General features: G+C 35.8%; 2 protein-coding genes and 1 long non-coding RNA gene across 6 annotated transcripts in view; 1 reads left to right on the top strand and 2 right to left on the bottom strand.

The window, feature by feature from the left end:
• Positions 1–22,547, bottom strand: part of LOC114537106 (collagen alpha-1(XX) chain-like) — a 34,354-nt gene extending 11,807 nt beyond the window's left edge. Inside the window, exons 1-3 of one of the 2 annotated variants that reach the window (XM_028558240.1) lie at positions 22,403–22,547; positions 21,951–22,004; positions 21,164–21,205 (exon numbers count right to left, since the gene is read on the bottom strand). In XM_028558240.1, the coding sequence (XP_028414041.1) occupies positions 21,164–21,205; positions 21,951–22,004; positions 22,403–22,519 (213 nt within the window). In that variant the 5' untranslated portion in view covers positions 22,520–22,547. The remainder of the gene's footprint in view (positions 1–21,163; positions 21,206–21,950; positions 22,005–22,402) is intronic. The other variant, XM_028558242.1, reaches the window with a different exon arrangement.
• The window catches only part of LOC114537107 (collagen alpha-1(XVII) chain-like), a 101,930-nt gene that overhangs the window by 5,884 nt on the left and 71,100 nt on the right, over positions 1–24,946 (top strand). The window contains exons 7-11 of one of the 3 annotated variants that reach the window (XM_028558243.1): positions 18–53; positions 549–584; positions 667–702; positions 1,312–1,611; positions 1,945–2,218. The exons of 1 other annotated variant lie outside the window; for it this stretch is intronic. In XM_028558243.1, coding sequence (XP_028414044.1) covers positions 18–53; positions 549–584; positions 667–702; positions 1,312–1,611; positions 1,945–2,097 — 561 coding nt within the window. In that variant the 3' untranslated portion in view covers positions 2,098–2,218. Of the gene's footprint in view, positions 1–17; positions 54–548; positions 585–666; positions 703–1,311; positions 1,612–1,944; positions 2,219–23,369; positions 23,573–24,718; positions 24,773–24,946 lie in introns of those variants that run through there. One more of the 3 variants, XM_028558245.1, reaches the window with a different exon arrangement.
• Positions 18,786–20,252, bottom strand: LOC114537110. Its single transcript, XR_003688554.1, has 4 exons — positions 20,157–20,252; positions 19,682–19,717; positions 19,296–19,331; positions 18,786–18,889 (listed from the first exon to the last, which is right to left on the bottom strand). It is a non-coding gene; the product is annotated as an uncharacterized LOC114537110 (long non-coding RNA).

Below are 24,946 nucleotides of genomic sequence, written 5' to 3'. Positions count from 1 at the left end.
TTCTAATCACATTATAGGGTTCCATTGGTTTCTCTGGTCCACTTGGACTTCAGGTAGAACAACTATTATAATACAAAAAACATACGGAAAAAACGGAATGCAATGACAAGTCATAAACGGTTACCGTACCCTTAAACCACACATTATCCTAATTTTCTTGCATATTTAGCAATATAATTATACGTAAACGATCAAATTTATTGATTGATTTTTACACATGCACATCTTACAAAACATTGTTTTTCATATTTCATTTTAAATGTACTGAAAATAGCCTTCTGAAGTGCTTACGTCACACAGTTTTCTATGTATACAATTTTGTCCCACTTGTTTCCCAGATTGCATTGCGATTCATTGTTCGAGAACGACATGACGTAAGCACCTCAAAGGTCTATTCAATGTTTGTTTTGCGCCATGCATGCCAGTTTTACTCAGAAATTTTCTCTATTCCAGTGCAGATTTAATTATACGGTAATTTTTGTATAACATCATGGAATATTATGTGTGAATGTTACTGAATATATTGTTTTCAACCCAAATCATAAAAGGGGGACAGAGGAGCAAAGGGAGATACAGGTCAAAAGGTAAAGAAGGTTAACGTTTTTTAAAGGGTAACATACTGAAACAAAATTTCTCCTTTGGTTAACATCGTTATTTATTTTTGAGGGTCAAAAAGGAAGTAAAGGAAAGGCCGGCGCTAAGGTAAATTGATTATCAGGAAGGTAGAACGTAGATTCTGTATTTCCCTATCGATGTTTTTGTATCGTCAAGTACTGACTAATGCAAATACATTCCAATATAACTAAGAGGCAGCGTGGCATTGTCTTCAAAACAACTTCACACATATAGGCGTACTTCTATTTCTTTCGTTAGCTTACCTACCAAAAAAAAACAAAAAAAAACAATGAGTAACATATTGCTTGTTTTAAGCTTTCATTCATGCTCAGATGTGATGGGCTCGTGTGTACTGAAAACTTACGTTGTTTTGGTAGTGTAAAATCAGCTGTTGGCCTTCATGGCGGCCATCAAAGATGGCGGCCAAGTTATCGTTCCAGTCTTTTTAGAGTTCACCGGAAGCAAATAAACTAACGGCAATAACAAAGCCAATCCATACCCAGGGTAGCCCATTTCCTTCGGCCGAGAACAGATTCAAATATTCGCTTTCCAAAAATGGCCTTAGCCTAACTATTCAGGGGGGGAGGAGAGGCGTACGCTTATGTCTTCATATCCAGACGTGTTTGTTGCCAGACATGAATATATATAAACTATGAGTATATTCCGTATAATTATGGAAATATTATTTGGTTTCAGATGGAACAGGAAATGGAGATATACACACTGAATGGCTACTTCGTGTCTCAGAGTGGTTATTACAACAATCGCTATCACGTTACATCACGTGTTCTAACTGACGGAAGATCAGACACCGGTGGTTGGGGCAGCGAGTCAGAAAATGCTGGGAACTATATTCAAGCAACTTATATTCGCCCTGTTTACGTCACGTCATTAACAGTAGCTGGAGGTTTCATATCATCTTGGGGTCATGATGTGAAGCCAGAATACGCGGACCTGGACTTGGAATATTCTTTCGATGGCAAAAGTTGGTTAAAGGTAGTGGTTTTACTTTGTTTGAAGAGAAAAGAAAGGGCCTCTTTAGTTGAATTATAGGAATACGGTTCGGACCATTCATAAAAGACGAATATAATGTACACGAAGCTACTATATTCCCTTGCATTATTTCGGAACTTGTAAATACACAACCGGCGAGACATATTCTGCCTAAATTGGAAAGCTTAGTAACAATCGCAAAAGTAAATTTTTTTTGGCTTAAATACGGCGCTAATGGCAGACAGAAAAAAGCTAGAAAATATGAGAAAGGCTGATTCTATCTTTTTAACTAATTAATACACAAAATAATATACGTTCCTTCCTTTCTTTTCCTAGGCACGAACTGTCCCTGCACCTGTGCAAAATGCTGAGATGATCTTTTACGACTTGCCTCAGCCAGTCACTGCGAAGTATTGGCGTCTCAGATCAACTGAAAACAAATGGGCCGGAACAACTGAATTTTCTTTGAAACCTTTGATTAGACAATAAGTCTAAGTCGCCTTTAAGAAATTATAACACAAACAGCAAATTTTTTTGTAAACTTTTCAATTTATTTTTCTTAATTGTTTTTCTTGATCCTTTCAAATTACATGCAATTTTATATCTACTTGTTTCGTGAAAATATTCTGCGTGCATGGATATCTTAATAAATATTTGAATTTATCATGAGATTGGCATATCAAAGCAGGTTTTTGAAATAGATATCAAACTAAGCATATCAAATCAAATAAATTATAGAGTGTATCACCTTCGCGGATCAATCTCGGTCAAGCTCGTTTCCCAATTAAGTCCGCGATTTCTTCTGGCGATGAAATAAAGGCTCTGGGAACGGGGATAATCCAAACCGTGCAAATTGCATTACAACATGCCACCGGCGTACGTGAACGACCAATCAGAATCATTTCTGATGACTAATCAGAATCATTTCTGATTTCGATATCTTTTTATCCTAGATAAATGGTTTAATTCTCCTTAGGAGGCTCCTAGGACGAGTTTTTCCAAGTAGAGGGATGGAATGGTGTGCAGTGGCGTAGCCAGCATCGATAATTGGGGGGGGGCTCATATTCATATATTCATGTTTACAGACTGTAAAGACAATTGATTTGAAAAGAAATTAATCCTGCGTATCACGAATATATGAATATGGGCCCCCCCAATTAACGTTCTGGCTACGCTACTGATGGTGTGGAGTAATCGCATACAGGAACTCGGACTCAAATACCCTTGAAGTACATTTACCGGCCTCGTCTCAAAAATATTCCACCCTTGTTTTGTTAGTATTTACTTTATTCCGGTCAACATATTCTTTTATCGGTCAGTACTCCCTATTTCACTGTTTACATTATCACCACATCGCTGCAATTATTGTTTTCAATTTAGGATTTTAGGGGTAAAGATTAGTCGACTAGGAAAAATTTGTCCCATTCATTCACCCTTCATAAAGTAAGTTATGTGTAGAGTTACCAGTTTTGCCCGATTTTTTAAACAAGATCACACAGCAAAGCTCGCTGTTTGCTTTAGTAAGACGTAACTTTTATTACTTTATTGACCAAAAGTACATGCACTCAGTCAGTTTCAGAGATTTTTGTCATGCACCATCAAGCAAAGTCACGGCCCTTAATGGACCTTAGTCAACCCAAAGATATATTAATCACAGTATATTATAAAAGATTCACAGTAGAATTATGCAAAGTTTTGTTCAGTAACATACGTACCATTGAAATTCGCAAAGTGAAAAAGCAATAAAAAAAAGAACTTAACCACATCATTTAGCTTTGTAAATTTTTACTTTTAGACAGAAGAAACAAAGTGGAATGCAACCGTTAGTAAATTATAGACATTATAATTATTAGCTCAACTAATCAAAGTTCCATCATGTATCAAGCAAACAAATTGTCAATTGTCACGTTACCTGGTTACGAACTGAAGCATGTGGTATTTTAATGCATAAGTGGGAAATAACGCTGTAGTCATTTATTTGTGTTAAGTCTCATTCACTGACTTGTACACGGTATATTTAACGCTCAACCTGGATAACACATAAAACAAGTATAAAGCATGCTCGTTCGTGTTCGAGACCCTAATTGTATACATTAGCATAAATTATCTTAGACTATAACAATTTGTACAATTGTACAGATCCTTTTCCAATTATGTATATTATTTATAGTAATTAATTATAATATACTTTACAGGAAACATATCTAGAGCGGAAATATTCTCAGAACGTTTGCCAGGCACCCGTTACCATGGAAACAGAGACGTTTCAAAATGGCCGCCAAACAAGGTTTTATCGTGTTTATATCACAAACGAGTTCGGTGACCCCCAATTTTTTTTGCATTAAACGTTTACGCTATAGATTATTTATCTATGAAAAAGTTTTAAAAAATTCTAACATGGGGGAATTTTTTAATAAGCAAAAATAACGTTTTTGTAAATAGAAAAAATTCCCCATGTTAGATTTTTTTTAAAACTTTTTTATAGATAAAGCATTTATGGCGTAAACGTTTAATGCAAAAAAAATTGGGGGTCACCGAACTCGTTTGTGATATAAACACGGGTAAACCCTGTTTGGCGGCCATTTTGAAACGCCTCTGTTACCATGGTAACGGGTGCCAGGCAAAAGTTCTGAGAATATTTCCGCTCTAGATATGTTTCCTGCAAAGTATATTAACTTTTAGCCTTATAGTGAAATATTTAGGTGCTTAATATCCCTGTTTAAAATGTGCATCTAAGAATTTCGAAAAATTGTATCGAGCTACCTTAAAATGGAAAATCATCTATTTAAGGATGAGGTGGAATTTTTTTTTATCTGGAAGACAAGGTTCCATTCACTATTACTCATTATTCAAACCTGCATATTAAGAAAACTTGCCATCTATTCTTCCAATGCACTTGTTGACTTCCGATATTTGAAAACCTAATTACGCAGTCAGCTGAAATCAGTACAATGTATTGATGCATAAATAAAAGACAAATTAAAACTTTTAATTATGGAATCTTAAATCCCCAAGAGCAAGATGTATTCCTGTGAAAACATTTTGCAAAGGCAGAGAACAAATCTACTGAAAGTGACAGGTCGAAATTTAGTGGCCAACGTCGGTCGATTAGTATTTGTATGTCTTTCATTTATTCTCTTTTAAGTGAGTTAGAATTATACGAGTTTTTTCGCCGTTAGTAATTTGTTATTACTGCAAGCAAGAATTATGTGCCATTGATTGCTAACGCATGCTTCTAAATGGAAAAAAGAGAGAAAGCTAGGCGTATAGGAGGATATATAATTGGTGTATTCTTTGTTTTAGGATACTTGATATTTTCTAAAAATTACTAAATTTTGTAAATGAAAAAATAATTGAAAAAAATTATTCAAACGCAATCCCAAAGTTCATATCTTCAACAAAGGTTTCAATGCAAACTCAGTTGTTCCAACCCATTTATTTTCTGCTGATATCAGGCGCCAATATTGAGCTACTGTAGGATAAAAATTTAACGTCACCATTCTCTGCATCACCGGTGAAGGGAAAATGACACGCTAAAGAGCAAAGTGGAAAGGTTTTGAAATACGGTCATATACTTGCCCCCACTTTCAGTGGCGTAGCCAGCCTGAGGATTTTGTGTCGATATCAGGGACTATGCGAATCCGGTATAGTGTAAACAGGATTTAACCAGGGCTGTGGACAAGGTAAAAACTGTATGAAAGAGTGTGCCACTGGCGCATGGTTTAATGCCTTGTTCCAAGTGCGAAAATATTTTAAATTTCCTATCATAGTCAACAGCCTTTTAGACGACTGCTGTTCAGTCTGTTTTTCCTTTCAGCAAAATTTATTTGTCTTTTTCCCAGCCAACTTATTAGTTATCCCGAGACACTGTCAATGCGGCTGGGCTATAATCTACTCCCTGTAAATACTCGTAAGATTGCAATCTGTATTATTACCGTTGCCCAGTTTCTTCCATCAGTAGAGTATTGCAGCTTTAAATTTCCATATCCGTGTCTGACGTTATAATTCCAAGATGGTATAAAGCCTCCTGCCACTGTGACAGATGTCACAAACACCGGACGAATGTAAGTAGCTTGAAGATAGTTCCCAGTCCATATCGTTTCACTTCCCCAACCACCCGTGTCTGATCTGCCATCAGTCAATTCACGTGATGTCACGTGATAGATGTCATTGTAGTAACCATTTTCTCTAACTTGGTAGTCATTTAACGAATGGATCAACGCATTCGTGATTAGCTCTGTCTAAAATATGCGGTAAGATGATTATGAAATGTTATAATAAATGTTGTATGAAATTCTCTACTCTGCTCATTTTTTGTGTAAGGTTCTTCTACTATTACGTCCAAGGCAGAGATGAGTTCTTCTTCTTTCGTGAATTTGAATAAGTGTTAAGAAGCTAAATGTTTCACTTTCTGCAAAAGAACACTAAGTGCCTAACCTCTTCGCGTGTAAGTCCATCAGGTCCTGGTTCGCCCTAAAAATGCATTAAAATGAACTTTTTGCTCAGGTTTTGTTAAACTACTCATGCACACAAGATCTGCAACTTAAGAGCAAGTTAGCTTTTTGTAAAACTCTAAAGAAGGAGAAAGCTGTAATGAAAATATTTTCAGATTTTCAAGAATTAACGTCCTTATTTGCAAATACATTTGTTTTTAAAAGATCGGATCTTCCGTTATCGTTAAATAAAACGCCACACGAAAAAAATAGTCACCCAAATTTAAGTAACATTATCGATTGAAGTAAACGTAATAGAATTTATAATTGAAAAATATAGTAAAATAAAGTCGCAACTGAAATAATCACTATAAGGGCCTGTTTACCAAGGACGTAACTGAAGCGATAATTGGAGGGGGGGATATTCATATATTACGTTCTGCCCGAAGGATTTCTATTCTATGCTATTGCACTTACAAAAGAAATCCGTAGGGCACAACTGAATATAAGAATATTCGCCTCCCCCCCCATTATCACTCTATAGTTACGCCACTGCTGTTAAATGGAGCGGGTTATCCCGGCTAGGCGAGGTAAAAAGCGCATCACATCAAAGGCTTAACTTGATTAGTCTTTCATTATAATTATGCAGTTGTCACCTCGCCTAACCGGGATAACTCGCTTCATTAATTTAAACGGACCCTAAAATTATTTGACCATGCAATTTGAGGCCGTGTATTGGGGATCAATGCCATTGTCCTATTGTTTTTTGTCGAGCGATCATTTAATAACCCCGTGCGCCGCAATAAACAAAAGGATAATACGAATATAGAATATAATTAGAATATAGGTAAGAAATTATCTACTTGATGCGAATTTCGAATATAAGGATTCGTATTCTTACATCTTCACCTTGACTTCCCACTTCTCCCCGAATTCCACGCGCACCCTATAAAAATGCATGATAAAGAATTTACCTTTAATACAATTGTTACTCGTTTTAGCCATGAACTTTGTCTCCTGGACACTCGTGCAGAACTTGGACCGCCCATCGAAAGGGGGGGGGACGGCCAATATATCAAGGGTAACAGGTTTACATGTAGGGACCCATATAGAAACACTACAGGAACAAAAAAACTGTTGATTAAATGATATATGCACAAATCTCGTTGTGTTTTTCGTAGGTTAGGTAAAGCAAGATACGTATTATGTTATTAAAATTATTCATGTCTTTAGAAATTTATTGTGTCTACAATCAGTAAACACCAAAATATTAGCATAGGGGGAAAGTGGTTAGGCTGCTACGCTATTGATTATGTTTTAGATGCAAAAGAAATTCTTAAAACTAAAGGCTCTGCCTTACACTGTGCAATTTTTTCTGCAACTTGCAATGCAATTGTTCTTTTAAGATTTGTAAATTTGGCAACTACCAAACTTTTGTCTTTATTACACTCCATGGAGTTTCTTACACTTACATTTTAAAGACTCTTCACTAATTTACATCTCTTAAAAGTAGAATTGCATTGCAAGTAATAGTTGCAAGAAAAATTGCACTGTGTAACATGGCCTTAAGAAAATCGCATCTGCCGTACTCTAAATTATTTATTATATCAGTTCAAAAGTGCGCTCTACAAGTGCCTCGTTACCAGGCTACGCAGAATGGGATGGGTTTGTGGTATGCAATATCTCGTGGACAAATTGATTGATTTGCACATGTTTCTATATATTCTTTTAACTATACCCAACAGCGCAGATTAAACCTAAACTGAAAAACTGTGAGGTAAAATACATCATTTCCCATCTCTTTGAATTGCCCTCAAAGAGATTACCTTCAGACCCATCGGACCAGATTCACCAATATACCCCTGAAACGAATTATTATACCAATTTATCAAATGTACATAGAGGGTTGATATATATATATATATATATATATATATATATATATATATATACACAATTAGAATTATATATGTTGTGTAATATGATTGAAATCCCATGCAAATGTTGTATTCATATATGCAATTCTAATTAGACTTCGAGTATCTAAACTATCTATCTATCTGCGGCTAACGTTTTTGCAAATGGGTGTATATATATATATATATATATATATATATATATATATATATATATATATATACATATATATATATATATATATAATATATATATTATATATTATATATATATATATTTATATATATATATATATATATATATATATATATATATATATATATATATATATATATATATTATTGTATTATATAAACATATCCACTACACTGCAGTGCAGTGCATGTATAGAAACAAAACCCCTTGGGTGTCAATTTTTCAGCTGACCTTTGGTCCATTAAACCCGTCCTTTCCAGGTGCACCACGTGAGCCCTAAAAGTAGAGACAAAACGCCAACGAGTTTAGACAAGCTAACGGGGCCGAAATGAGCGGGATAATTGAAGAGAATGAATATTCATTCTGCTCTGCCAGACGGATTTCTTTTGAAAGCGTATATATACGTACAATAGAAATCCGTCGCACAGGATGAATATTAAGTATGCACATAATTATTACTCTGGCGTCAGCGACGGAGTTGAAAATTCGCCTAGGTTTTGTTTTGTTTTTATTTTTATTCCAAAGGCAAAGTTTAAGACAAAGCGAACGTATCATGCGGTTTATTTACATTTTTGAACAATTGAACTTTTATACTTTTTAAAGTACGATGTGCTTCTGAATTTCGTGATTTTGATTTTTCATAAACTGTTCCTGGCTTGAATATGAAGTGTGTGTAATTCCACTCGAAATTAAGACCATTTAAACCTCTATAATTCAAGCAGAGTTCCTTACATGTCACATACGCGCGTTGTAGATTAGGTGTATCGTGGTGCCTATATTAATATTATGTTCCACCGCCTCCAAAGAGAATATGATAAATGAGAGAAAATTTGATATTATAAAGTATAATTATTAAATTTTGGCAATTTTGAGCATTACAACATACCTTGTAACCACGTTGTCCTTTTTCACCCTAAAGTATAATATATTTTTTAATTTGTTAGACCAATTATTACCAGATTCTAGTTTAGGACTTCTGATTCTCTAAACGATAATGGATAGAAAATGGATGGTGAAGACAGAGAGTTAGTGTAACACGCAAATTGTCCATTCTTTTAGTTCTTCTTCCAAACTGAACAAAATGCTGAGACAAGAATTAGTGTAGACAATTTTCGTGTAATACCTACCATTTCTCCATTACGTCCTCGAGCCCCATCAGATCCTCGTGGACCTTGAAATTCCTAGGCGGTTACATTGAAGAGAATTCAAAAGCATAATTATAATTAATTAATTCGCTGTTAGTGGAGCTGGTGGGAAAAGTTAGTAACGATAATCATGCGAGCGGTGTTATAGGTTTCGTAAATTCGTAAATTTAATGAAAATAAACTAACTGCATGATAACCTACATGCCACGAAGTGCAAAGATGTACATATGCAATAAAAATAAACGAATTTTTAATTATATCAATTATCTACATACTAAACTACACAGTGATCAAATTCTTTCAAAATACAAATTATCTATTTATTTATCAAAAGCCCAAGTTCCAAGGGCTAAATTTTCAAGCGAAATGCGAAAAGTTTCGTCTGCTTCTTTTGAATTGTGAGCAATGTAGCAGAATTAATTTATTCAAGTGGTCGAAATTAAAAAGAAACAAATTTTGACATTGAGCAGAAATTGCCCTGACTCTTCCACAATCCCTCGCCTGTGCGTGGATTAATTGGCACCCTAGGGCTTCCCCCTCTCTCCACTTCCCATAATTCCCGCGCGGTCACAGCTTTCCTCACAGACACTGATCTCTATTTTTGCAATTACAAGCGACTGAAGACGAGGCAGGAAATCACCTGAACTTTTTGTTGATGCATATAAATTAAGACAGCATGCAAGATGTTTGAAATGCATAAACAAACTTATATAAGCTGCCGTAGGTTCTTGATCAAACCCTTTGTGATAGCTGACCTAACTCTGAAGGCGTTTTGTATTGTATTCGTAGGAAATAATAAAACTTGTTAACCACGCTAGCTCATGCTCGAAATCTTTGGCCAATTTTCCGATGCGCGATTTGATTTCGCTCACATGATACGGCAATTCCTCCATGAGAAACGAATAAACCGTTCTTTTGGTGCTGTTTGATTAAGTGTAGATTTAATTGGGGTCAGAATATATTTTTATTTTTTAACATGTAGTTTCTGGTCCTATTTTAGTAATATCGCTGCTATTTCGCCGTTTAACAAGATGTGGTCGTGTATGGGCGCGTTGACACGTCGCAGTTCGCACACAATTGAAGAATACGATCAAACACAGCACGAAGCATTCACGTTTCCGAACACATTACACATATTACACGCTAATTCAAGCTCTAGCGATGTTCTGCATGTGTGAATATCGAACAACATTTAGGTTCGCAAGGCATCATCTTTTGTATTGTTTATGTTCGAATGTTATATTGAAGACTGGTACGTACTCGGCATGCCCGAGTTAACACCAGAGCAGGCGTCTTGTTATATTCAGAGCGTATAGCAGATAATATTATGTGTTATAATTCGTCATGTCGCAGCTCTCGGAAGCTTTCGTCCAATTGGATAATGCTTTTCTATGCTTTCTAAAGAACGAAGCTATGCTATTGGTTGCATAAAACAGAAATGTATTGTAAAGTTCAGCCAATGAAAATCATTCTTGCGAGGAGCTTCGACACTACCCGGTTGTTATTTTGAGTAATGATAGCATAAAACACATACCCCGGAGGTGCTTCAAAATTGCGTACTTATTTTTTCCTATTGCCGAGGTTGCATTTATAGTATAATAATAGAATGAAAATGCTTTTTATATATTCTTTGATATGCTTATATGCTTTTTAGAATTTCTTAATAATTATATTCCCCGACAAGAATAAACCAAACCAAGCAATGTGAAAAATAATTAGTATAATTTCATAATTAAAAAATCACCAGTAACTATGAGGCAATAGTTGCTGCTCTAATGTCTCTCAGCAGTAACTATGACTTTTCAAAAAAATATTGCTGAAAACGCTTCGTGTGAGAATCATTGGTGTGAGAATCATCCTGAACACTCGAAATAAATTCCATATCTCCGCGCTCATCCATGCATGCATGTGGTGTTCTCTATTGTCATGCCATAATTAAATCGATCTCATTTTCAATATTTTTGCCTGCGCATTCTAGTCCGCATTTTATATCATGTGGTTAATGACATACGTAATAATTGCGACCTGTATCTCCATAATATCCTCTTTCACCTTGGTCACCCTGAAAATTAAACTTAAGGTAAAGTGAAAGTATAACATAATTATATTATTATACACGTCTAATCTATAATTGAAAGATAATGAATTATATACAGTGACGATTATTCGAGACTGAAAATGAGGGTACTGCGTGTGTTCCATTGCCCCAGGGTTTCCTGGATAAGACATAATTCAAACGCCTAACCACGAAAACAAACAAAAAGTAAATTCTCAAATAATAATTAATAACCTGCAGTCCAGGCGAGCCAGGATTCCCGTGTTCTCCCTGCACTATGGTAAGTCCAAAAGCCTAAAGAAAAAAGCCGGTTGATGAGGTTTAATTTTTTCTCCTTCTGAAATGTAGCGTGGAATTTTTGACCTGAAGATAGAGGTGTGTTGTCTATCGTTTGTCTCTCCAATAAATTTCAATAGATAAATTTCCAACTGGAATTGTAATTTGTAAGTGAAATAAGATCGCAAATAAGTGCGAATATAAAGCAGTATTTAATTATTTATTTATGCATTTGCAGTGGATAAAACCGCAGTACCATGGTACGTGCACTCAAAGAATAATCCTGACAAACAAAAATCGCTGAAATCAAGATGCATGTCAAGAGTATAGGGCTTTTCGTACGAGACATGAAAAAAAAGCTGCATGGCTACTTTACTCAATCAGGGCCGTAACTAGAACGATAATTGGGGGGGTGTTTATTCATATATTCAGTTCTGCCCGACGGATTTCAATTGTAAGCTATTGCACGTACAAAAGAAACCCGTCGGGCAGAACTGAATATATGAATAAACACCCTCCCAATTATCGTTCTAGTTACGGCCCTGTACTCAATATTCATATATGTATCTTCTAGTGTGAAAGCAATCACTAGAAGAAATGAAATCAGACAAACATGAGATGAATATATGAATACTCCACCCCTCCCCCCCCCCACCAATAGAACGTTTTGGTACAGCACTGGTAAGAGGTACATATCGGAATGCCAGCGTTTTTTCGTATTTATCAACCCGAGGTAATTTCTGCAGTTCTAACTTGGTATGACATTGATTTGGGGTTTTTTTAAAAGCATTTTTTAAAAGTTCAAAACCAATAGCGTTGCATTAGGGTATTTTGAATTTAAAAATAAGCCGTGTAGTTATCCTGCCTAAACCTGAAGCCTCCACTGCATGGGCTTGAATAATTCCAATTTGTTATTTTCGGACAATCACATCTTGTCAATACAATAAGATAACTTAAAGATAAGTACTTTAAAATAAATTTCGTCCTAGTTTTTCTAACGTTTATCCTCTTCGCTGTTAAAAGGCAACTCACAGAGAACTATATAATACTGCCGCTCTCTCTATATCTGTGCATTTATTAAGCATACCTTACTGCTTTTTATGCACACAACCGACTTGTTGACTCCTTCCAACTTTCTCACTACTTGCCCGTCTGTCGTAAAGACGCTTGAGAGAAAGATAAGAAATACAATCATCTCGAGAATGAAATTATTTTAACTCCACACTGATTGATCTTGTTGCTTGTTTCGGATAAATGTTCAATGACTCAATGTTTAAATTACAAGTATATATCAATGGGAAGAAATTTGCAAATTATTATTGTCTGCGATACGGAAATGTCAATGACCCTGTTGACAGCTCCTGCAGATCAACATCGACGCTCGTGATGATTAAATAATAAAGCAATTAATTTCACACAATGCAGGGTCAACGGGAATTTCCCTCGTTGTTTCCCGAGATATTTCAGCAGCATGGCCTTTTCTGGTTTTAATTGCTCATGCAGTTAATCGAGCCATATAGGTTGGCAACTAGGTTTAGTACTGGAACCTAGTTCAGGACTGCATATGTTTCGTCCGATTTCTCACATCTCAAATATCTCAATGCCACCTTTTCCTGTTTTTTATCTGCTTGAAAATTAATTAGTCGAGGAAAGAGGATCGAGGAAAGAGGATCGAGAAAAAAGGAACGAGTGTCGAGAGTTAAAGTTTGATATAGTATTAAATTAGAAGTTAAAACTGAGTGGGCTGAGAAGTCAATCGAGGGAGAGCAGACACAGGATATTATAGCTGATTAATTAATTATTAAATAGAGGAAAATTTCTTTCTATTTAACAAGCAGGTTTGTCTTCGAGAAACTAATCCTTTTACTCGATCATGTTATATCAATTTGTTATAATAAGTTTGACGGACATTTCTCTGTGTTCCAATTTTTGCTTCCGATTTCTTTTATGGATCTTGGCTCAGCTTACGGAACACCATCTCAAATATGCTAAAATAATAATGACGTTGATAAATCAAATATAGACTAAAATATAGATAGGAATTGAGAATAATAATGTTCTTTAAGGAGATCGTGTACACATTTTAGGCTATTTAGTTTTCCACTTGGCTTCAGTCTTCACTTCACTTATGCAAACAGCTTTCCACCCTCGCGCCTTTTTACGTTATTACTCGGGCTACCGTAGGTAGACCGAGTTGTAAAATGGGCTCCGTTTTTTCTTTTGCGTTGCGAGTTTACAAAAATCACCCGTGGGAGGCACGAAGTATTCGAACCAATCGAAATCGTCCTAGGATCGTTTCTCGCGCGGGCGTCACGAACATGCCATGTTACTACGAGATAACTGTAGCCCGAGTGATCGCCTGAGTAGGCGTCTTGTTACTGCGTCGCGCACTGCGCGAACGCAGTCTTAAATTGCCGTCGGTGTTATGTTTTTTTTGTTTTTTTTTGTGTTTTTTACGTTTTCGACCCGGTCTACCTGGCCGCGCAGGCCAACTAAAGATAGTCGTATTTTGAACTCGTTTGATTTCGTATCGAAATATTTTTGTGCTAAACACACTTCAAATAGTAACCTAAGCCTAGTAACCCCCACAAAAGAAATATTTGACTGAAAAAAAAAATTGAAAAAGTTTGTTGTCGCCGGGATTCGAACTCCGGTCGTGCGAACCAAAAGCAGGAAACAGCATGCACGATACACGTCATATAAAATAACACGTACACGAGTCGCTGTGTCAGTCGCTGTGCATGGCCGATAGCGCAGGAAATCTAGACGTCTGTCGTTCGAGAAAATACATACAGGTAATCATAATGCTGGATTCTCGACTTGTCTTGTTTGATATGCTCACTCTGCATACACTAGCACACACTGATGATGGTAAACCTACACTAAAACGGGTTTACAGACAACGATCACATGAATCATGAAGCCTTGTATGCCATGAAAGCCTTGTATGCTATGAAAGCCTTGTATGCCATTCTATGCCATTTTTCAATCAAACCGCACTTTCCCCTCAAGGGTAAAAACGGCCAGACCGATCCTATTGAATTTCAGTACAAACTGATTCCCAGAGTACATGATTCCAAACTCAGCCTTATTCACGTATATCGTTAGCTACATATGCCTAGCACCAATAATGCAGTTTTACCCGTATATTCTGTACGAAGTGCTCTATTTACTAGAAAACTTAAGAAAGAAACATTTTTCTAAAGGAATGAATATTGACAGGAAATGGGGCACAGTTGCATGCAACGATTGGCGCGACGCAGTAACCGCCAGAATTGGCGTCTTGTTATTTAAACAACATGGTGTTATTTAACGCATATGTCAACAAATCCATACTAAAATATTTGATTTAGAATTCTACGTGCGCGTGTACGTGCGTATGAAAAACCACAATGTAAATTTATACTTATGATAATAATATAAACTAATTAAGATAAACAAAAGCAACCACTTAAATATGCAGAACATTAATACAGCTCTAAAGCGCAATAGATATAAGCACCTCTGGGAATTGAAAATGGCTCTTAATCCTTCATTTACAATGCTAAAGGTCATTTTAGCTGAGCTATGGTGCAAACCCGAACAATATTAATATTCTTGCATATTTAAGTGGTTGCGTTTTTTTTGGGACACCCTGTATATCTTCTAGAGTTCTAGCGGGGTACCTAAATATCGAGGCAGGATTCAAGTCAGGACTCAAGTCAGGACTCGAGCCAGGACTCGAGTCAGGACTCGAGGTCAGGACTCGAGCCAAGGACTCGAGCCGACAAGCTCCAAATAAATGACTCATGACTGATGGAAACTTCTATTGCCGTCTTTCCCGCGTGCCTGCTGGCGTGTCCCGTGTGCGGACAAATTTTAAGGGCTTTTGTTCATTCGCTCCAGAATAAAGTGCCACGAATGAACAAAAGCGCTTAAAATTTGTCCGCACAAGAGAAAAATTTGCTTACGCCAACAGCCACGAGTGACTATTAGCTCGGCTAGTTGCTCTCGTGTGCAGCAGGTTTTAAGCAGACTAGAATTTTTCCGAATTCGTTAAATGTGATTTTTTATGATACCATTTTTTGAGTCCACAATTTTTAAATCGCTAAATGAATTCAACTGAAACAGAACTATGCAAAACTTCTAGTTAGTCAGCAACATTGTATTGGTCGCATAGCGTTAGAAAGGCTAATTCTTTTACCATTACGGTGCATGCACCATTAAATCGTAAAAATTTGAAAGTTAAAACAATGGATAATAGAAACACAATGTGTTTTTATTCTCCATGCAATGGTCAGAAATGAAAATTAACGTTTTTCATCCGATATTTTGGACAGCAATTGCCTGTTGGTTACGAGTTATGTTACCCCCAATTTTTATTTCATAAAGTGATTTATTATAAAATCAACTATATATCATCCAAATATGGCGGATTGGTCGCATTGCGTGAGAAAGGTTAATTGACTCGAGTCCTTGACTCGAGTCCTTGACTCGAGTCCTGGCTCGAGTCCTGGCTCGAGTCCTGGCTCGAGTCCTGACTCAAGCAATAGTATATCTCGAGTTCTAGGCTATCTTAATGTCAATGAAATGCAGCGTGATAAAGGAGATCGAGATCATATTTTAGGCTATTTAGCCAAGGGCTGTTTTCCACTTCACTTCACTTGCAAACAGCTTTCCACTCTCGCGCCTTTTTACGTGTGGAAGAATTTAAATGCTTCCAAAAGTTATTATTTAACAACATGGTGTTATTTAACAAACGGGTCAACAAATCCATACTAAAACATGCGGAAGACTAAGTTGTTTCGATTTCTAAACCTAGATTTTTCAAATTTGACGTGTTATAAGGATTTAGAATTTTACGTGCGCGTGTACGTGCGTATGAAAAACCACAATGTAAAATTATACTTGTGATAATAAATTAATTAAAACAAACACAAATGCCACAAATCTATCAGTGCATGCAACCTAATATTTGTATCATTATCGGCGTCAACAAACCAGGATACCAAAAAACAGGATGTTTTTAGCACCTATTTAATTACAATTGTTTACTGCGGTTTGAGCCACTTGAAGGAAAATTTTCTTCCCTTTTTTTGGCTTAATTACAAGGCATGCATCCTAATATACCTGTAATCCAATCGTCAATTCTGCATAGACACAGGGGGCGTTTGTATAACGGCGGTTATAAATAAGTTCAATTGAATAGAATGCAAGTCTATCGTTATATTCAACAATCGAACTACATGTTTTTAACCTTGAGCCCGTAATACAAAGATACTGTTTATATACAACTAGTCTACATATTCAGTTCATATAATAATTAAACTCACTCATTCAATAGAAGAGAGATGTTTATTTTATCCGATTTATTCGTTTTAGATCCTCTGTTTAAGTTAACGGGCTAAATAGCCTCAACAGGCCCCAGGACAACAACGCGGCTTCACTCTTAATGAATGCTTGGATAAAGAGTTTTGTATAATTGTTTGTTACTCCAGGAAATTTAACGTGGCATAAGATGTTAAAAACTGTTTAGTCAGTCTAAGCACGTCAGCAGCTGAAATTATTTAAATGTACAATATAAATACAGAATATTGAGAATTAACTGGTGCTTTCAGACCAATCAAGAACGACAATACACACAAAATGCATAATAACAGACATTATAATTATTTGACAATTAATCATAACAATGCATATAGTATTGCATATGTTAACTAGATACTAAATACACAAATTTAATTCTTATTTAATTCAATATACAATTAGCATATATCTATATAGAGGAAAAGTCCAGCCACTATGGAAGTTTAAACCCCAGATGGTTTCACGAGAGGTTTCAAGGCGAACTCTGTTGTTCCGATCCACTTATTCTCTGTTGAGATCAAGCGCCAGTACTTAGCTGTGACTGGTGCAGAAAAATGGCGAGTGACCGTTCTGTTTCCAAATGGAGTCTTAATTTTAGCAATCTAGAAAAAGGAAACATGTATATGTTTTGTATATGTTTTGTATATGTTTTGTATACGTTTTGTATATGTTTTTGCATATGTTTTGTATATGTTTTGCATATGTTTTATATATGTTTCGTATATTATGTTTTGTATATGTTTTGTAGTATGTTTTGTATATGTTTTGTATATGTTTATAATTTGTATATGTTTTGTATTATGGGGGTTGATATATAATATCACTCCCCAAGAGAATATCCTATATATATAGGAGCAAGGTTGATACAATATGTAACATTTTTTGCTTTTAGTTTATGTATTTCATTTGCTCAATAACGATATTCAGATATGTGGCCGTTTAATAGGCATAGGCAAGCTAGCTAGCTATTTATGGGGTATGTATATTTCTGTTATACTCTACATCTGTGTTATGTGCATTAACGTATTGAGCAATTGATTGCTATATCCCTTATAGAACAACTCATTTACCTTTTCCCATTTTCGTTCATCCGAAAAATATTCCAAATCCATATAACCATAATCTTCTCTGGTTTCATGGCCCCAAGACGGTATAAATCCTCCGGCTAACGTAACCGAGGTGGCGTAGACAGGATAGAAATATTTTGCTCTTATATAGTTCCCAGTCTTCGCTGTCTCGCTTCCCCAACCGCCAGTATCTGATCTACCATCAGTCAAATCACGTGATGTTACGCGATAGAGATCGTAAAAGTAAGCGTTTTCCAAAACATAGTAATCATTCAATAAAGACTTCAAGACCTCTTCTTTTATCTATATTAATTGGAGTGGGAAGAATGTCAGATATATTGGTTTTAAAGGACAATTTTTCCGTGGTCTTATTTTAGGCCAATCATGAAAATTTTGCCGATTCTACCTTTACCTCCTATTTAAATTCATTGACTACGAAAAATAGTTATGAGCTATAATTATATCGAGGATATTCATAAGACAGCATGTAAATATAACAATAGTGATAAGGTTATACGCAAGTCTTTATCTTGAAAGTCGATGATAAACATGTCATATACAGTAATATACTGGTTGTCATTTCGAATTTCGGGAGTGAATAAAGAAAAAAGTAAAATTTAAACAACTTCTCTACTTCACTACTAAATTTTAAAGTAAATAATACGCGCTTAATAATAGCTCATAAAGAAAGTAAGTAGTACGAGCTAAATAATAATAGCTCTTAAAACGTGCTAAATATAATAGCTCATAAAGAAAGATCTTTCCAGTTTTGCATGCTAGAATGAATGCTTCGCTTTCAAAAGATTTCACCTTGGGGCCTGTTTCTCCAGGTGATCCACGCTCGCCCTACAAATATGAAAAGCAATATTGCAAACATAAATAACGACTAAGTCACATGAGTAGTCGGTGATTGAACAGAAGAAGATGCAGAATGCTAATGCTTGTATGTGGTATCACGCGCAGGAATGAGGCGAGACTAATGAATCGAAAGCTTAATGATGTTGCTTGTACGATATCCTATCAATTCGCATTACATTCATATACTGTTACCTTCATACCACATATCCATAATTTTGATGCGACTCAATGAGATTTTCTTCTGTTGATTGATGTGAACGAGCGAATTACTAATGTTTTCGCTATCGACATTTTTCAGAAGCGCACGCGTCCTCCGTTCTACGCAATTCTCAAAAAAATTCGGACGCCAAATGCAGAAAGTGAGACTTTTGGTATGTTTATTCTGTGATTTTACCTTCCAGCCGAGGGCTCCTACATATCCAGCGTCACCCTAAATAAGAAAGAGCCGGTCAATTCCAACTGATATTGTAATTTCCTCAGAAGAAAAACGACTGGAGAACTAGGTGCACCGTAATTTAGACTATAATAGACAATTATACAAAACAATATAAAAACAATGCGGATTGATTTTAAGCCACCTATAGCTCAGATATTGCATCTTTTGTAATGGACAGATGATGTAATCACAGTTTACTTTAATTAGTTGTGTCGAGAGGACGAGGTTACTGACGGCATAATTACCCTAGGCCCAGAAAGGGTGCGGGCTATACCTTGTTCCGGACAAAAGTGTCGCTAAAATATTACAATCACAGTGAAAATTTGAAGTTCAACGATGTTTACCTCCACTCCCATTTCTCCGACGACTCCTTGCTCACCCTGTATATAATAATATTATTATAACTATTCATCGCAGGAGAACACGCAAAGTTAATTTTTTTAAGCTTAAAAAGGCTTTCAGTGCATTGCAATGGAATGGAAAAAATGAACATGTATGCATGCAATAGTTTGAATTAGCGGACTTCACCACGGTTATATAAATGCGCATATATAGCATTCAAATTATAGCCTGTAGAGCAGCTCATTTGTTCTCAGTTAATTTTAGGAGGAAACGAGCAATGCAGACACATGTCTATTTTCAGTTATATTTTCTATATTCTAAATAAATAACATCATATAAAAAGTTACGATTAGCTCCGCTTTTCACAATATTGATACTTCGTGCAACAGACAAGTAAACTCAACGAGTGATGTCAAACACGAAATTATATAGTCCCATATTATTGATGTTTATTGATTATCAACTTAAACATATTACCTTCATACCTCGCTTTTTGTTGCTGATGCCATCAAGGCCTGGAGCTCCCTGCAATGCGATATATATCGAAACACGAACTACTACTTTAATAACATAATATGATTGTTATATATATCGGTGCTGTGTAATTTAAATGTGATTGGTTAATTCGTAGTCACATGACTTGAATAAATGTAATGTTTCCCGCCAGGGAAACAAGTGAAAAATTGTTGCCCGCTTGCCCCGGCCCTCAAGTCTCAGACTCTTGGGAAAACAAAACTCACTATTTTCCTCGGGAGCATACATTAAGTGTACATTATTTGTTCCTATAACTATGCGATAACCTTTGGTGTAATATAAATGCAAGATAAAATTTATTCGGAGTCTATATACTGAAAATGTTGTAAAATTATAAGCGGTGCCTGGCTCTCATTGTTAATAACGTTTCTGGAAATGTTTTGGAAATATCGTAAACTACTGAAACCATATAACTCACAGTCATTCCAGTTTCTCCACGGATCCCCTGAAATCAAGTTTATCAAAATATCAGGTTAAAAATGAATATGAACCTGTGTACAGCATTTATCATTGTTGCCGGTATAAGTTTCAAGTCCCGAGTAAAATCGTCCTTGAATTATAAATATACACTTGGCCTTGGGATTTATGATTCATATTCATAAGGTAATTTTTTAAACATGCATAAGATAAATTTTTATCCCAACTTTATTTTGGTTTGACATTTTCGTTAAATAACTTCCTACCTTTCTTCCTTTACGCCCTGGTTGGCCATCTACACCCGCGGCCACCCTTCATCACCCTAAAAATAATTAAAGTCGTCCTTCCATATAATCAGGCCCGGAGCCACGGGAGCCTGAGATTCAGTCGGTAAAATTGCTATTTTAGTCGGCAGACGAAAATATTTTTGACACTATAGACCGATGCAATATAAACTTGACAACTGAGTTTTATCTGAGTCGGTACAAAATCTACAATCGACTAAAATTAACTAAACTCTTAAAACGACTTACTTGAGTTGGGGTAACATGATCACCAGGCTCACCTCGATTACCCTATAAAATGTAACACAAATGCGAAATGCTGATTTCCTCCTTCAAAGCAATATAAGCGACGATGACCCACTGGCCATCGAAAAAGCAAGTTTCGATTACGAACGTAAACGGTAGCTCGGACACCTCCGAGATGGTGCGACAAATCATCGCACTCGTTCGCCGGCATCGCTGATGCACAATTAGATAATAGGGAGTTTGCGCAAGGCAACGAAGTACGAAGACGAAGACAAACATCACAGTTTTTTAGCGTCTGCGCATCATCTGCGCATACTCTGCTTAAGGTCAGCGGTGAGGGTTTAACGTCTTCGTCCTGTTGTCTTGGTTTAGAACGAATATTTTGACAAAGTTCGTTGTGGTCAGAACCAAGTTTTCAAAGTAAGATATATTCAAGCCAAATCTTGAATAGTTCTTGTATGGAATATAAATGTTGTTTGAGATTTTTAAACCGTAAAGAAGCATTAACATCTTCCAAAGAATCTTCTGAAAACATTGCTAAAATAGCCATCTCGTATTCAGCTCTTTTACAAAAATTAGTACCGTGTTCGTAGTCGTATAACTTTGACAGAACTGCTCAATTCAAATATCCCGCTGCACGAAGACTTAAGACGAAGACTATACTATTCCCAGTCTACCTCGGCCGAAACACGTCCTCGTCTTCGTCTTCGTACTTCGTTTCCTTGCTCAAACTCGCTAATATCACCTCCGATCCGGGTGATACACTCTGGTAATAAATTAGTCAACATACCTTCAATCCAGGCGGACCCGCTGGACCATCTCTTCCTTTTAAAGCGTTTAACATCTGCATTCATAAATAAAACAAAGGTTAAATGCAAGTATTAAAAGCACTTTGCTGGATTAATAATAATATATAATGACAAAGTTTTTTTTCAAGAGAATGCCGTCGCAGCTGTTACATGTAAAATATGCGATTTTTAATCCGAATGCACAATCTGGCTTCAAGTCTTATACAAAACTTCATTTCGTGATTAGAATCCGGGGTCATCAGAATCTACTTAAGATTAAAATCAATTAAAACCCATTTTGTGTCCTGCAAAACGTAGCTACAGTATTTAAATTTAACCCGGTTGTTTCGCAAACCTACCTAATCTAGCACATGCAGTAAGTAAGCGTCATTTCAAAACCGGCTTCAATTGCGTCTTGTGTTGTACTATACAATAGCTGTTTATTTATACAAACCTCATCCTCATTAACACAGACCACGCTGTCTTTTGATATATTTTCTGATACATGTTCTTTAAATACTATTGCAAACAAAATAAACTGCACTGCGAGCTTCATGGCGAATGAAAACATAAATACAGTGTATTCAGCATAAACTCGTTCAAGCCCTCAGTTTGTTTTGTACAGTGATTTGTTCCGATAGGAAAGATCTTTAAAAACAATTTTTCCGGGTGTTGACATGATATCAATTAAAGTGCAACAGGGGGTAAATTTTATTAGGCACGTTATCAACACAAGCTTGAATTAAGGGCTATAAAAAAGCGGAAGAAATTTTGACGTTGAGAACTGGATAGCACTTTCTCAATCGTTAACGAGGGTCGAAGCTCGAGGCTCGAGGAAGAAATATAAACAATTTCGCAAGAAGTATACCGATCGCGCACTGAATTTTCCTAGCACTGCATGTTGCTTTACATCGTACACTATACGCGCTGATGCAAAAGAGCGTGAATTGCGAGTTCAATGCAGTTTTCGAGATAAGTGCATGATCGATGAACCATCAAATATATTTATGAACCCTTTTTTTTAAATTTAATTGCCCATATATACATCACCTAGCTCTATTTACAATATAAATTCCTTAATATATGGCTAAAGGCCTACCAGAAACCTTTAGAGGTTTTTATTCAAGGCCCCTAGTTATAAAAATTTTAAGAATAAAATTCTATATTTTCTGTCAACTAAATTTTAGAGAGTTGATTATCAGTGTATTAGGAATATATAAAAAGAGAAGAAAATAATCCTCGCTTGAACTATGAATCCACGACTGCGATCATATTAATAACATTAATCAATCACCATCATCGAATACAGCATGTTTACCAGACGATTATAATTGACCCAAAAAACTTCCTATGCTAATTTCTTTCTAATTTTTGAATGCGTTCACGCTGTCATCACCGGACACTGGGTCACCAGGGTCTTCTGGCACCTACAATATATTTAACCTAAACACCTCACTTAGCAATTTTAGCCCATCTCGACGATACTGTGGTGTTTTAGACTGAGATAATTATGAATGAAATTGTGTTGTTTCTTCTGTTAATGTCGATAACCAACGACGTTGCTGCGTCAGGAAACAGTGTCAACACGACTGATCAAAAAACGATTTGTGCACAAAGAGCTGATGTGAGTATAAATAATATGTGCACTTCTTTGAGTATATAGCGCCACTTTATCAAAGCTCGATTGTGTTAAACCTACATTTCAATTTGCTGTTTTGATGCATTTTTTCTCATTTTTAAAAATAATTTCAACATTTCTGAAAATAAACGAACGGCTGACAGTCAAAAATTAAAGTTGTATCGGGGATATTATTTTGGCGTTGAGCATTGGGGGCTCAAGGACTGGCGTGAGAAATCATACCTTTTACTTTTTATCCTGAGAAATTTTCCTGAGCTAAATAATTTACTGCATGTAAATACGTATTGTAACAAATCAATTGTTAACATTTTCAGTTTTACCTAGATCATAGTTTCTGGTCAGTTGTCATGCTAATGACAATATCACTTGTCAAATTTGTCTGGTTTATGTGGTCATAGGTTGAAAACAGATTCAAATTTGACCAGTCCTATGTGTTCACAAAGTCATTCACATTTTAGTTGAGTTTTGGATAGTACCATTGCATATATATGCATTGCGCATATTTTATTATGAATTAAAATATGTTTAAAATATGTTTCAAATTTTGAAACAAGCGTAATTTTGAAATAATTACGCTTGTTACGCTTATTATTTTGTAATTTTGGAGCCTGTACTGCACTGCAGTATGGAACAAAAATGGCTTTCGTATTTAAAATTATACCAAAACAAAACACCAGAGCTTCTTGTAATTTTAAAACTATCATTTTAAGCGCGCGTTTAAATGAAATTCAATTGTTGATCGTAATTGCTTTAATTGCTTCTCCAAGACAGTATTGTTGATCGTAATTGCTTTAATTGCTCCCCCCAAAGGCCAAAACAGTTTAGTTTGACGCAAATGGAATATATGAAACCATAACTGACAAAAATGCTCTGTGTGACGTACCCCAGAGTCTGAGCACGGAAAAAAGACCCTAGGTACGAGGTTGATGCTGCCGTTGGATAAATATACAAGATATTGAATGTTATGCATGCACAAACTACAGGCAGAAGTTTTAAAAGTTCTCATCTGGAAAGCGGTCACATTATATAGATATCACATTAAATTATCTTAATATTATATGAGATTAATCTTAAATATAATATGAGATTTTAAAGAATATATAAATGTTGTTACATTTTTGTTTCTAACAGACACTTAAACTATTGTATGGACACGATGGCCAACCTGGTGTGCCAGGAGCAAAGGTGCGTGAAATAAGCTTAGTCTTTCAAGGCGACTCTTTAGGTTAATATGTGCATTTCTTTTAATTGATTTATGTGTATGACTTCATTATATTAACTTAGGATAATAACGTTGACATGAATCAAAGATAGTTAACAGTTACGTAATAGTTTTCGTAGTTGCATGCATAATAGTTT

This window comes from Dendronephthya gigantea, unplaced genomic scaffold (genome assembly GCF_004324835.1).
Source record: "Dendronephthya gigantea isolate DGI-Jeju-01 unplaced genomic scaffold, DenGig_1.0 000150F, whole genome shotgun sequence".
Lineage (NCBI taxonomy): Eukaryota > Metazoa > Cnidaria > Anthozoa > Malacalcyonacea > Nephtheidae > Dendronephthya > Dendronephthya gigantea.
This window is presented reverse-complemented; position numbering and strand designations above follow the sequence as displayed.